Raw genomic sequence first — 15,376 nt, 5'->3', positions numbered from 1 at the left:
TGGTTTTTGCCAAGGGTGAAATTAGGAGCTGTTATTCTAATTGGGACTCGTTTGGTTAACAAATGTTATGTAGGTGACTAGTTTTGACCGACGGTTTTACTCTCGTTGGCAATCAGTGTTTCATATTATCATATAAATTTATAAATTTATTTGTATGATAATATGAAACACTGATTGCCTTAAACTTATTTAAGTTCATACCTTTATAACACGCTTTTATTAGCTTGGGTTGTATATATGTATTTTTTTTTCTTTTTTTTTTATAATATAAGAGTAGCAGACGAGCATGCAGTCCACCTGATGGTAAGTGGCTACTGCCGCCCATGGACATCTGTAATCAACCCCAGATAGGATTAGATATTCCTACCTGAGGTCGGCCACAGATGCGCCGCTACCCCTGAGGACTAAGCTGGAACGCCTCGGAAAAGTCTGTCTCCCTTACCACACCCTTCAAACCGGAACACAGTAGCGCCTAACACTGCTGTTATTAGGTAGAAATAGGTGTGGCGGTGGTGCCGCCGGAGTCGAACCACAAAGGGTTCTACCACCTTCAGAATATATCAGAATGTATCTATCTATCTTTACAACCATACTCTTAAAAATCGTTTTATTTTCACGGGTGGTATTAAAACTTTTCAAATGTTTTATAGATTATTATTTTACGGTTTTATTTTTACAAAATAAAATAAATATTTATAAGGATTGTGCAATCGTTTTATTACTTTTTTTATTATATCTTAAATTAATTTAATAAAATAATAGCAGGAGAATAATTTAAATGAATACTGTATTGTATTATCTTTTTATTTGGATATCAGTTTCAAACTTTTATTATTTGCATTATTTTTAGTTTACATGCACTTTCATTTACACAGTTATAGTCCGCGCCAAACTACTAGTCCGCTCTGAAATTGTTGCGAGCAGGTGTAGTCATAAAACTTGCTATGGGGACGCGATTCATTTCTATATTCAGAACGGACTAGCAGTTTTACGCAGTTTTACGCGGACTATACATACATTTGCGTGATATTTACTACTTTTAGGACATTCACAAAAAAAATGTATCAAAATAAATATCTGTCCTTTAAAAAAGCCCTTCATGGTGACCCTAGTGTCAAATATTAATATGCGCGGTGGTCGGTAGGGCAGCTTGCATACAGATGAGAAGAGCAATCTCTGCAATTATCTAAATTTGTTAGCCCATATCACATGTCATGCATGTAAATGACATGCATGGCTCTTTCCTGGTTGCTGGAGTACAGTGGTTCCCAAACTTTAATGCAGCTTTTATAATATTTTGTTTGCAGGGTTTAGTTATTTACTTAAATGTAAGTTTCACCAACGTTAAATAATAATAATAAGATTTTTTTTATGTTGAAAGTGGGTAAAAATCAACTTCAAAGATTCCGTTACATACATACATACAACCCAGGCTAATGAAGGCGTTGTAAAAGAAACCCAGACTATAATTATTTTTTACGTTAAATTACGACACACATGACAAATATTTGAGAACCAACGCTTTACCGTAATTAAAACATTAAAATCACCTCTGCAGTGAAATCCAAATAAATTCCTTCAAATAAAATACTAAAACAGTTTTATATCAAGCACCATTGCAGTTACTGTTAGTTACATTACGTTAATATAGTCCGCGTAAAACTGCTAGTCCGCTCTGAATATAGAAATTAATCATAGTATGTCGCCATAGTAAATTGTATGACTACACGCTCGCAACAATTTCAGACTGTTTTAGTATTTTATTTGTAGGAATTTATTTGGATTTGACTGCAGAGGTGATTTTAATGTTTTAATTTCGGTAAAGCGTTGGTTCTCAAATATTTGTCAAGTATGTCGTAATGTCACATAAAAAAATATTATTAATTAATAATTTATTTAATTATATTACACGTAATAATTATTACATTTTGTTTTTTTTTTTGTTAATTATATTGAAGTATCAAACAAGCATGAGTTCACCTGATGGTAAGAGGCTACTGCCGCCCATGGACATCTGTAATCAACCCCAGATAGGATTAGATATTCCTACCTGAGGTCGGCCATGACTAATGTTTGAGAACCAACGCTTTACCGAAATTATAACATTAAATGACCCCCGAACTCAAACCGAAATAAAATCTCAAACAAAATACTAAAACAGTTTTATATCAAGTACCATTACAGTTACTTTACAAGTTAAACCGTTTAGTTGGAAGCTAGACCACCCCGACATTTACAGAGAAAACGTGGCCGACTATCTCTAGTTGCGATTAATTTAAATAAATACAGTTTATTTACTACTTTAGATACTAATGCGACGTAAAACGGACAAATTTCCGGTCTTGTACTTGATTCGTTGAGCAACTGGTCAGTGGATTTATCGTTGTCTGCTCGATAAGTTGGATGTTTCTGTACAATGTTATAAATTTGTGCTTAGAGGTTTGTGTCGCCGGCAATTATTGGCCCACTGGTGAATTGTGTGGGCTTACGTCCATTATTAACGATCTATCCATTAATTTTTTGTCTAAGAAAGATTAAAATATGAAAATGGTTTTAATTTTAAAAAAATGATATTGTGTAAAGTTAATAAATGTTTAGTAGGCAAAACATTGGATAGATAGAATATTAATAACATGCATTAAGTATAACTTGACAACCCGACGGATAACCGACGGATAACGTATCGGTCATCAAACTAGTCCTACGCGCAAATAGTTCCACGTTCGATCCCCGGCCAGACAGATATCTTGAGTGATGAATTCAGATCCGTTCTGGGTGCGGTCTTGTACTTGATTAGTTAAGCAACTGGTCGGTGGATTTATCGTTGTCTGCTCGATAAGTTGGATGTTTCTGTACCATGTTATAAATTTGTTCTCGGCATTACTGATCCACTCCTGGGAAGTTACAGTTAAATTGTGTAGGATTACGCTCGTTATTAATAATCAATCTATCCTACTTTTGTCTAGCAAAGATGGAAATTTGACAATGACTATGAACAAATTGTCATAAGCAAATAAATCTTTAGTAGGCAAAACGTTAGATAGATTTAATATTAATAACGGCCGTTAATGATGACTTGACGACTCGCGTGGCGGATCGGTCAACATGCCGGTCTGATGCGCAAAGGGTTCCGGGTACGAACCCCGGTCAGACAGGTATCTGAGTGATGGATTCAGATCTGCTTTGTGTCTGATCTTGTACTTGAAATAGGATTAGTTGAGCAACGAGTCCGCGGATTTATCGTTGACTGCTCGATAAGATGAATGGTTTTGTAACATGGTATAAATTTGTTCTGAGGCTTGTAAGCCGTCTGCATTACTGACCCACTGCTGGGAAAAGTTTTAGAGTCAAATTGTGTGGGATTACGTTCGTTATTAATAATCGATCTATCCAATGTTTACTAGAGATCGAAATTTGACAACGTCTAGTATGAAGAAATTGTTAAAAGTAAATAAATCTTAAAAGGCAAAACATTATATAGATTGAATATTAATAACGTGCGTTATTGAAGACTTGAGGGCAAGCGTGGCGAATCGGTCATCATACTGGTCTGATGCGCAGAGGGTTCCTGGGGACCTACCCCCATTTTTTAAAAACCATCAAGGTTCAGAAAAGTTTTATTTCCTCCTTAAAACAGTAAAATATTCCGTCATACACAGTTGAACAAACTTAAACCCTTATTAATTTTTCGCTTATCCATTGTATAAAACCAACTGAAATGGTCATATTTTGCTTAAAAAGTTAAATTTCCGGCAAAAAAGTAAAAGTATGATTAAAATAATATTGTTAAGAGATGGTAGTAACCCCTAGTTCGATTCCCGGCCAGACAGATATTTGAATGATGAATTTAGATATTAGTTTTGGGTCTCTATAATATATTCATATTGGTGTATGTTTATATCATCCACATCACAGGAAATCCTAGTGTAGGGCTATGAGTGTAGAAAGCGTATTTATGTAGATTTCACACACATTCGAGAATATAATGGAAAACTTCCTTCCTCAAGAACTTTCCCTTGCTAATAAAATATGAGAAATTTCTCTACATCAATACCATAAATACCGAAATGCTATAAACTAAATACTAGAAAAGTAGGTTCGTGTTATCACTATCGATTTTTTATAAGATTGAAATAGCACACCATCTTGCCAGTGGCAGACTAAGGTGGTCAGAGGCCCGGGGCGGAAAGTTGAATGGAGGCCCCCATTATAAAAAGTTCGCTTGTGATTCGATGACCTTTCTTTTTCGCTGACGGATACACATATCATAGATTGTTTGGTTCTGACGAACTTTTTCTACAACTGTGTTTTGGAGTCGTCCCAAGATCGGAGGATCGGAGCGGACCCCTTCCGCCGCCCCTTAAGCCGCTAGAGCATCTTGCACCTGAAGGTCACTACCGCCCATGACCATCTCTGACCAATTTCACAAATAACAGGTTCTACCTGAAGCCGATCACAGATACGTCGCCACTCCTGAGGACTAAGATCGCCTCATATGTAAGTCTACCAGCATACACACACTACTTCCACAACGTTTGTTAAGTTTGCCAATCCGTACATGACGAAATTGGTGAAATACAGCTGGAATATGTATTAATCTAAGGGGAAAAAGACAGAAGGATCCGGCATCCACACCTTTCTATCACAACCTTTGTGAAAATTACCTATCGTAAATCGCTCAATTGGTGAAACACAGACAGAATATTTATTATTCTAAGAAGAAAAGACAGAGAAGGATCAGTGCCTAGCAGAGGGACATTAGATTGATGTTTACGTTAAACAAGTGCAAATAATATTTTTGTACCAAATAGTAGAAATAAGGAAACTGTTTTGACGCGAATGTTACGTCTGGACATTTTGGCTTACAAAGTCTAATGTTTATGTGGGTTGGGTTAGCGACTAACTATGTGACACGCGTCAGGTTATATACAGCGTGTTCACTTTGTATTGTAGGCTTTATTATTAAATGTAATTCTACTAGCACTATGAGCAAATGAGCTAAAAGTGCAACTATTTTGAATTTTGTGCAAATAATTATTGAGGATTTTTTTTTATAATACAGGAGTAGCAGGCGAGCATACAGTGCATCTGATAGTAAGTGGCTACTGCCGCCCATGGACATCTCCAATCAACGTCAGACAGGATTAGATATTCCTACGTAAGATCGGCCACAGATGCGCCGCTACCCCTGAGGACTTAGCCAGGTAGAACGCCCTAACTCATAATAACTTTTAAGATATTTTGGTTATCCCTTTGATGATCTAGATTTTATTGGCATTTGTGACCAACCCCACATAGAACAGGTTCTACTTAAAGCTTTTATAGATACGTTGCCACTTGAGGTCTCAGAGCGAGAAGGATTAGGGCATAGTCCACTGCGATAGCCATGTGCGCATTAATACACTTCACATACCTTTGATTTTTTTTTTAATAAATCTCTCCCGTGTGCAGGTTTCCAATAATACGCACTATATACGCAATATACGCATGTTGATAATACGCACATAACTTTGAAAAATCACAGGTGCGTGCCTGAGCATTGAACCACGGACCTCTCGATTGAGGGGCCGAGTATTTTAACCACTAGGCAGCAATGATAACAGCTAATAGTTCTTCCACTTACTCCAAACAAATGCTTGTTTCCTACTTCAACTTTAAATACAGGAAAAAGTATACATCCTTCTTAATACTTCTCAATACTATCAGATGATTATACATACTTGATCGATGTTAACATGTATTAAATCAAAACAATGAGTAAGCTTAAAACATCAGCCTGTATATGCACATTTACCGCTAAGTTTTATTGCAAAAAACAAGATCAGTGTAACACCGAGTACGTGGTACAATGTGGTACAATGCGGTACATTTGTTCCGACTTAATTTTGATTAGCAAGCGCCTTAAGCAAAAAGTGTTTATCCGATAATGGTATAATCTGTTTGTTTTCGGAGCACCCTATTAATATACAATTGTCATGTAAAATACTGCCTAGTAGTACGGAAGTCGGTCAGTCCAAGGTTCGATTTTTCAAAGTTATCTGCCTATAGAAATTAATCGTCATTTGCTTATATGGTGAACGAAAATATCGCAAAGAGATCTGCACGGCTGAGTATTCCAAAAAAAAGTTTGCAAGGATGTGAAGTCTACTAATTTGCACTTGGCTAGAGCGATAAACAGTTCAGCAACCTAAACCGTTCACATTCTGAGTGGACATTTGTGCCCACCAGTGGGACAATCTTAGAATGATAGTTTCTGAATGATAGTTTCTATTCGACAAACCCTTTGCGGTTCGACTCCGGAGGCACCAACGCTTCCTGGCTTATAATATAATCTCATAACAATATTATTCGCTTCTTTATCCTGATATGAAGGGTGTGCTAAAGAAGGCATACTTCTCTGAAGTGTTTTAACTTAACCCTCAGGGTAACGTAGCTGTGGCCGACATCAACTAGGACTCTTATCTAGAGTCCAGAGAGAGAGTCATTACAGATGTCCCACGGGCGAAAATTACCACTTAGAATCAGATGGACTGCCACTTCCATATCATAAGAATGTAACTACAATCAGGTGGACTGCACTCCTTTGCTCTACCATATCATAAAATGTAATGACAACATAAATTCCTACTACCGTTAAAGCAACAACAGACTAATTATTCGTTAAAATAATCTGCACATTACAAGCTTAAGCGCACAAAAACTGTATAAACACTCAATCTTACTGTCAATGTTAATAAAACGCAAGCAAAAAATCACGTTATTAATAAAGAGAGACCATCTAAAGTATCGATAAATCATCACCACCTCAGACCATATAAGATAGACTTACGGCGGCATTAATAATTAATCTATCCACTGTTTTGCCTACTAGATTTACATTAGATAATTTCTTCATTAATTGTCAAAAAGCAGTGATAGCTTAGTGATTAAGATACTCGACATCTGGATCGAAGGGTCCGAGGCAAATCCCTGGCACCTACCTCTAAGTACCACTTTCTTTAACGGCGAAGGAAACCAACGTGAAGAAACCTGTATACCTGAGAAATCTTGAAAAAAAGATTTTAAAAGCATGTAAAATTTACCAATTCGCACTATGAGAGGTTTTGAGAGGAGCCCCGTGCCTAGCAGTGGGGCAGTAATGGATCGATGATGATGATGAGACATTGTCAAATTCCGATCTTTGGTAGGTTAAAATTGGAAAGATTTATTTTTAAAAACGGTAACGCCCGTTACCGCCTGGCTATCGAACAAAATTTGAAGAGTATCAAAATTTCGTTGAATTATGACTTAATTAAATATAGAACCAATATTATTCGTCTGAAGATGTACCACCACCACAATTATTTCTATCGTGAAGCAGTTCTTGCATTTCGGTGCAAGGATGTGAATGCCAGCTGACATACTTACATAATTATGATAAGCATCTTACAACTACTCTGCAGAAGTGGCAATGCATATATGATCATCTTCGGGTAAAACCCCTATCTATATGGAGTTGGTTACAAATGTACTTGTATGACAGTGACTATGACAAACGATCATGCAGTCCACATGCCATGCGAACTGCATGCTCGTTTAAAGCACTTTAGAAAGAAGCATAATAGGTGTAAATACTTTAAAATTACAAAAAGTTAACATTCTCAATATTCACGAAATCTTTGGAGCTATTCGCAAGTATAAATTCTACATTTTTAAACTTTTAGGCGTTTATCCGTCTTATTTTTTAGTCTGAGTCCACGAAACAAACTAAGCAACCAACAGTTGATTAAACAAAATGTCACATTAACGGTTCCACCAGCGGCGCGCGCGCATCCATCACGACCTATCGATCACTACACTAGTTGATACCTATTCTATACTCTATATTGTTGTGCGAGTAATAAAAATTTTTCTCATTGACGAATAAGCTGAGTTAGTAGTGATTTGAAATTTGGTCTAACTTCGCGAGTTCTAAGTTCGTAACAGGCAAAATGTTCTGATTTTCTGGAGTTACGTGCGTATTAGAATTTTATTTAGTATTACAATAATTAGATCAAATTAAATGAAATTTAATCAACACTTACAATAAAGAACGAAAGGTTCGTGAGGACTAGGTTCTTACATGCCTGAGAGTTTTGTAAAAGGCCTCAAAGGTGAGTGAATTCTATGAATTCGCACTTGGCCGGCGCGGTAGACTATAACTAACCTAACCTAACCTAAGCCCCTCTCACGATGAAATAACACTGAGCCCAGCAGTGAGACCATATAACGGATTGACGACGAAATTTCGAAATTATATAAAATCAAATGCATATAAAAAATGAATGAATGAATGAATCCTTACACAGCAGTAAATAATTATAGTTTGGAACTAAAAACCACGCTAAAATCGTACAAGGAAAATAGTTAATCCTGACGATCCCGATGAGACAAAATTAGAATTGGACAAAATTATTAAAATCATGTATCGTGTGTCATCGCTTCTTGATACGTATTCAAAATTTTAAATTAATCGGATCGTTTAAAGTGGGTAACAATCGAGTTCAAAGATTCCATTACTACAATAACCCATTCCATAGTGAAGACCTAGCTCAAAACCTGAAGCCACATCAGTAACTGTCTACTAAACGACTATCATTCATTTATGACTTACAGTACTTGAGTACTATGATGTATCATTCACATAAATCACGCAGTCTATCTCAAACATTTGTTTATGTTTCGCCTCCGACGTTATGGGGGAATAACTCAAGTTCTATCGATCATGGATCAATGGTAAGGCTGAGCAACCACCGGCTACTATAACTTGAGCTAATGGTAGCTTTAGTTATTAATATTTAATCTGTAAGATTTTCTAACAAAAATCTAAATTTGACAATAGTATGAAGTAGATATAGTGTAAGTTGTATGAATAGTATGTAGAGTTGGTAGAATCCTTTGTGGTTCGACTCCGGCAGCACCACCGCCACACCTATTTCTGCCTAACAACTGCAGTATTAAGCACTGCTGTGTTCTGGTTTGAAGGGTATTACAGAGACATACTTTTCAGAAGCATTCCAGCTTAGTCCTTAGGGGTAGCGGCGCATCTGTGGCCGACCTCGGGTAGAAATATCTAATCCTATCTGGGGTTGATTACAGATGTCTATAGGCAGCAGTAGCCACTTACCATCAGATGGACTGCATGCTCGTCTGCTTCCTCTATATTATAAAAAGTAATTGTCAAACATCAATCTTCAATAGTCAAAACATTGGATAGATCGATTATGAATAACGGACATAAACCGAGTTAATAGGTCGTGTGTACAAAAAATATATAAGCGTGTTACGAGCACTCGAGCAAAAACAACAGAATAATTACGAGAGGTGTCAAGTTTTTTGCGGCGTACGGATTAATTAGTCGAATTTTTTTACAACAATTATCGAGAAAACGAGCTTTCTTCCGGCCACTTGTCTGACTAAAAGCTAGAAAATATTAAAGTTGTATAGTTTTAAGTTTAATTTTATTTTTTGCTTTGCTTTTATTTTAATAATAAATGGTAATACCATCGGTCGAGACTCTTTTTATTTTTTATTATTCTATATTGGAGTAGTAAAAAATGCAGTTCATGTGATGGCAAATGGTCAATGGCGCCCATAGACATTTGTATCCACTCATTCACAGATACCTTGGGAAACCTGAGGATTAAGACCTAATAATTATGTAAGTTAGCTATTATCAACACCTTACAACAGAAAAGCAGACGGTTTTTCACACAAAAAATACATAAGACCGGTTGAGCCGTACTGGTTCTATCACCTTTTCTGGGTTCTATACCCGGCCGGGCAATGATCGAAATAATAACTTTGGATAACCATTCTGGGATTATGGTGCAATGGTACCTTATAAATCCGAGTGCAGTAGTTTGAGTTTTTTGAGCATAGAAAGTCTTTTATGAATTTACTATTAAATAACGCTTACATTTTTTCTCTTATCGCTCATCGCCGAGAAAGAGACAGGTCTCTTAAGGGTGAAAGTCAATATTGGCATTGTAAGTGCCAACATCGTTAAATTTCATGGAATCGGGCCAATTTTTGAGATAAAACAAAGGCTTTGGGCATGAACCACCAATTAACCCAATTGGGGCCAACTTTAATTTAATTTAATCGTTGGGTTGAAATACCGTAGTATTGTTTGAGATTTCTTTTTTTAATTTTCAACCATGATTTGAAGCTGAAAACTTCAGTTTTAATAACCAAACTATCCAATATTCTACCTACCAAACATCGATGTTGGATGGTATCTTCCTAGAAATTGACAACTCATCTTTGATCATAGATTAGTAAAGATACTTCGCCGCCTTGAAATTGAATGAAGCCACAAACGGCTTATTAGTAAGTATTTTTTTTAATTCTTGACAAATAAAAATATTTTTAGAGAAAATTTACGAATAAATAACTAATGCTGCGTAATTTACATAATAAATAAATTATTTTAAATATTTTAGGGACATTTAAGCATGGAGACGTGGCAAAACTTTTTTACGCAACTATTTCAATTCTCAAAACTGGGTACATTTTTTTGCTAGGAGTGAGTAATCTTTACAAATGTATGTCTTTAATCGGCAAAATTTGGGCAGATAGCTTATGTTTTACTATATGCAATGCAATGCAATGCAACTTGAAATGCAAAAACAGAACGCTTCGGAGGGACACATTTACTTACCGAAGATAAGGAATCTATCTGACTTTAACTATAGTTGGCGTTGCGAAAATTTTTTACTGAGACAACAGTAACAGATAGTTTGAATGTCACAGAAAAACTCTGGTAGCTAACCGAGTTTAACTTTTAGTAGATTATTGAGACCGGCCCTTAATGACGGGCGTAATAAATTACTTTTTATTGAGTAAACGGCAAAAAGGGGGCTAACAATTTATTGACTATGTGCAAAAAAAATGAGCCGTCACGGGACGCCTGGCAGATGTGAAACATCGACATTATTTTGTAAAAGTAATATGCAGAAAAGAACATATTGTGATAGGAACTAAATATGTCATAATGATAAAATAAAATATTACGATTTTTTTCCAGATAACGATGACTATTTATTGATTAAACATTTTTTTTCATTAAATACAAAAAATTACGAATTTATTTCAAATCGTGACTACTTAATTCGTTTAGATTGCGCATGGCGACGCGTCGCCACACCGTACACACTACTGCATATAGACTGTATATATACCATCGTATAGCGTGGCGACGCGCCACGGCATGCGTCGCCACGCCAGAAATCGGTTTTACGTGCGGCTATAGATGTTTCACATCAAAAAAATAAATTGGCTCCAATATATTAGTAAACTCAAGAATCTTAGCTAGTTATTTCAATATATTACTAAAATCGTAAATTATAAGTATCAATAATGAATGTTTCACAATAAATGCCACTATGATTAGAAAAATTAATTAATTTTTTAATGTTCATATTTATAACAAATAAGAAAAAACTTTCGTGCGCTGCACGCCATCAGCTGATTTTGAAATACAATTCTGTCAGTCTTAATAAATTTATTCTCTGAGAAGAATGACATTAAAATTAATTAATAATTTAAAAACATTGTATGCAATGATTTTTATGTGAATTTTAATCTACCAAGATAGTAGATTTTACATTTGCTGGCGCTCAAAACACACCAAATATACGCGTGCTTAATGCACAGATAAATGCATACTTTAATTATAAAAAAATAATTAACTTACTGATGACTTGATGGTGTGTCATAGTGTGATTTTGCTTTCTTTGCAGAAGGCTGATCACTTTCACTCTCTAAATTATCACGGTCAGACATTTTATTATCAGAAAAATAAGCGGGCAATACTTAAAACATACAAAATACGTCAAGTGGTGTAAAACGAGTTAAAACGACTCCAGTCGCTCTCGCGCGGCGTAGTAATACACACGAATGTCACTGAACACGTTAAACGTCATTATTTTGAATTTTAAGCCTCAAAATGCCTTCTTGTGCAATGCATAAATGCAAAAATTATGCTCGAAAAAGAAACAAGATTCATGGAATCACCTATCACACGTAAATGAAGAGAAATTATTAAATTTTGTTTATTTTTCGTGTTCGATCCGCCATGATTACATGAGTAACCAGAAAGAGACAAAGTATGTTTTTGTGCATGGTCATGCATTTTGCGTCTTTATCACTTTCATTGACAAAAACTTTCATTGATTGAATTGAACTGTCATATATCAATGAAAAAATTTTCATTGATCTATGACCATAGATCAACAGAACAGAAGTGACATTTTATTGAAGCTCACGATGTTCATACGTGTATGTTATAGTTTAAGATCCCACTGCTTAATTTTTATATTAGTGTGTTTTAGTCAAAATATAACTTTTTATAGTTTATTTTAATAAAATAAAATCGATATATGGGAAATTCTGTATCCTAATCTCTAAATTTTCTTCGATATCTGTGGTAAATAATAAAAAATATTACCATAAAATTTATATAGGATAGTATACGGTATTTTAAAATTTCTTTAATTGAATAAATTAACCTAAACATAATTTAATAAACAATCTTTGTATAGCCAGAAATTAATCCTCAAAAAGACCACGGTAAGATTATATAAAATTCGCATGTCACGATGTTAGTTACTGTACTCCTGCGAAACGCTCTTACTGATTTTCATCAAAATTTATATGCATATTCAGTAAGTCTGAGAATTGGCTACTATCTATCTATTTTTCATATCTCTTAAGTGATAAGGGTTGTTCACCCTTAACATTTTTTTATTTATATGGCAACACAATGTTTGCTGGGTCAGCTAGTACATTTATAAAATGTACACAACTTTGCAATTAATGGTCGTGTGTAAAATAAAACTGAAAATAATAAACATAAATTAGTAAAGATACTTCGCCGCCTTGAAATTGAATGAAGCCACAAACGGCTTATTAGTAAGTTTTTTTTGAATTCTTGACAAATAAAAACATTTTTAGAGAAAATTTACAAATAAATAACTAATACTGCGTAATTTACATAATAGATAAATAATTATTTCAAATATTTTAGGGACATTTTAGCATGGAGACGTGGCAAAACTTTTTTACGCAACTATTTCAATTCTCAAAACTGGGTACATTTTCTTGTTAGGAGTGAGTAATCTTTACTAATATACGATAATAAATATAAACAATTTTTAAATCGTATATTTTAAACCAGTCGATACATCTGTATAGATACATTCTTTCATCAAATTATATATTTATATAATAATAATTTATTTAGTTAAACTGTACTATAACATTTCTACGTAAACGATGTACTAAAACTATTATCGACAGTTCTGGACATTTTTTACCTTCTGTTCCATTATTTCATTGTCTTTGACAAGCATGAGTATCAATGAGAAATATACGTCCATACGTCCCGTTTTTAACGGGACAGTCCCTTTTTTCGATGCTTCGTGCCATTGTCAATTAAGTAACAGTAAATATTATAATTGTGAAAAAAACATGGGGTGCTCCATTTATCAGTTTTCATAAAGCGCCCCACATTTTTTGCACAATTATACTATTTACTTTTCCTTAAATGATTCCTAGATTGAAAATTATTTTCTACTTTTTAGTTAATTTTATCATAAAAGCGTGTTTTTTATTATTTCTAACTATATTTTTTCAAGTAAAAAGTATTTGACATAAAAAAATCGATGTCCCGTTTTGACTGAAGTAATCATTGGTCACTATATTCCATGGTCAATATTTACGTTTGCGTACACTTGAAACGCAAGGTCAAACACTAGTTGTCTTTTTTTATCACATTGTTCTAATAGCTCTGTCCCTTATAGAACATTTGTATATGTAGTTAAAGGTAATCGTCGCCACGCCAGAAATCTTTTTTACGTGCGGCTATAGATGTTTCACATCAAAAATGTGACATTTCATTCCTTCGTCTCTACTTTACTTTTTAATTACTATCAGACAAAAACGCTTCCCAATACGCTACCTAATAATTCGACTGTTTTAAGAATATTTGAAAAAAAATTTAGATTGGACATTTCTTAAATTTTAAATTACGAAATATAGCCTTCTTAATAATAAAGCAACAACAACAATATTTTGTAAAAAACACAATTGTGGCCTAGGGTGGCCTAACTTTATGTCGGCTACTATAATTATTATTGTTTACCTACTATCATATATTATTAAAGGTGAAAACTTACCAATAAACAAAACTAAAACAGATGCGAGGAAGTGTGTCTTGAACTCCATTTTGTACACGTAACACTTTAAACACTAAGTAATTGCTTATTCACTATATTATTATCACACTGATCTTTATCAATCACTGTTGAATCAGTCGGTCATCGTGTTTGTAACCTGTAACAAACAAATAATATATTAATAAACAAGAAATAATTATAAAAACAGCAGTGATATTGAGTGATATTGAGCAGTGGCTAGTCTAGCCTAGTGGTTAAGAAACTCGGCCTCTTCATCGAGGGGTCCGTGGGTCAAATCCCAGGCACGCACCTCTGATTATTCAAGGTCATGTGCGTATTAGAAAATAATTATCACTTGCTCAAACGGCGAAGGAAATCATCGTGAGGAAACCTGCATACCTGATAAATCTTTAAAAAAAAACAGTTTTCAAAGGTATGTGAAGTCTACCAATTCGCACTTGGCCAGCGCGTTGGACTATGGCCTAATCCTTCTCATACTGAGAGGAGACCCGTGCCCAGCAGTGGGACATTAATAGGTTGATGATGAATTATAAAAACAAAATAGTAGACTGCTTAAAACTATATGCGTCACTCGCACAATTTAGACGAATTCTACGACACCTCATTTAAATATGTTAAATCCGTCAAGCCGACATGGGCTGTGGGGGGTGCGAAAGAATGAAACCATTTGCAGTCGGGTTAAGGGTAGTTAGAAGGTTAATAGTAAAGCCCTAATGGGTTCGACAGCGGTGGCTTCAACGCATCTCATATATCTGTACATTCTATAAATAACAGTGTTAAATACATTTTCTTGCCACGAACGTGCAAGATGTGGAATGAACTTCCTCCTGAGGTACTCCCGAAGCGCTATAACATGGGGTTCTCCAAAAAAGGTGCAGAAAGAGCTCTCCTTTAAAACCGGCGATGCATTGGCGACTCGTCTGGTGTTGGAAATGTTTATATCGTTAGGCTCAAATATAAAAAATAGGGCTACTAGAGACATACATTCCCGACGGTAGCTGATGACAAATATGTATGGATATATGTATGGATAAACCGCCATATACTATCCATTTAACATGAGGTGAATTGCATTCTCGCTAGCTACTTCAATTTCATAACAAAGTATATAGGTTATTGGCATACTGGCAAACTGGGGCAAGTTATTAAAATTATTC

The 15,376-nt window shown here is 35.0% G+C and overlaps 1 protein-coding gene across 1 annotated transcript in view; it reads right to left on the bottom strand.

Annotated features, from left to right (window-relative positions):
• The window catches only part of LOC140756378 (serine protease inhibitor dipetalogastin), an 81,451-nt gene that overhangs the window by 22,216 nt on the left and 43,859 nt on the right, over positions 1-15,376 (bottom strand). Inside the window, exon 2 of the mRNA XM_073091853.1 lies at positions 14,199-14,355. Within this exon, the coding sequence (XP_072947954.1) occupies positions 14,199-14,247 (49 nt within the window). The 5' untranslated portion in view covers positions 14,248-14,355. The remainder of the gene's footprint in view (positions 1-14,198; positions 14,356-15,376) is intronic.

This window comes from Epargyreus clarus, unplaced genomic scaffold (assembly GCF_041222505.1).
Source record: "Epargyreus clarus isolate Ecla_fem2 unplaced genomic scaffold, WU_Ecla_fem_2.2 ptg000035l, whole genome shotgun sequence".
Taxonomy (NCBI): Eukaryota; Metazoa; Arthropoda; class Insecta; order Lepidoptera; family Hesperiidae; genus Epargyreus; species Epargyreus clarus.
Note: the sequence above shows the minus strand (reverse complement) of the source record. Positions and strands in the feature narration are given on the sequence as shown.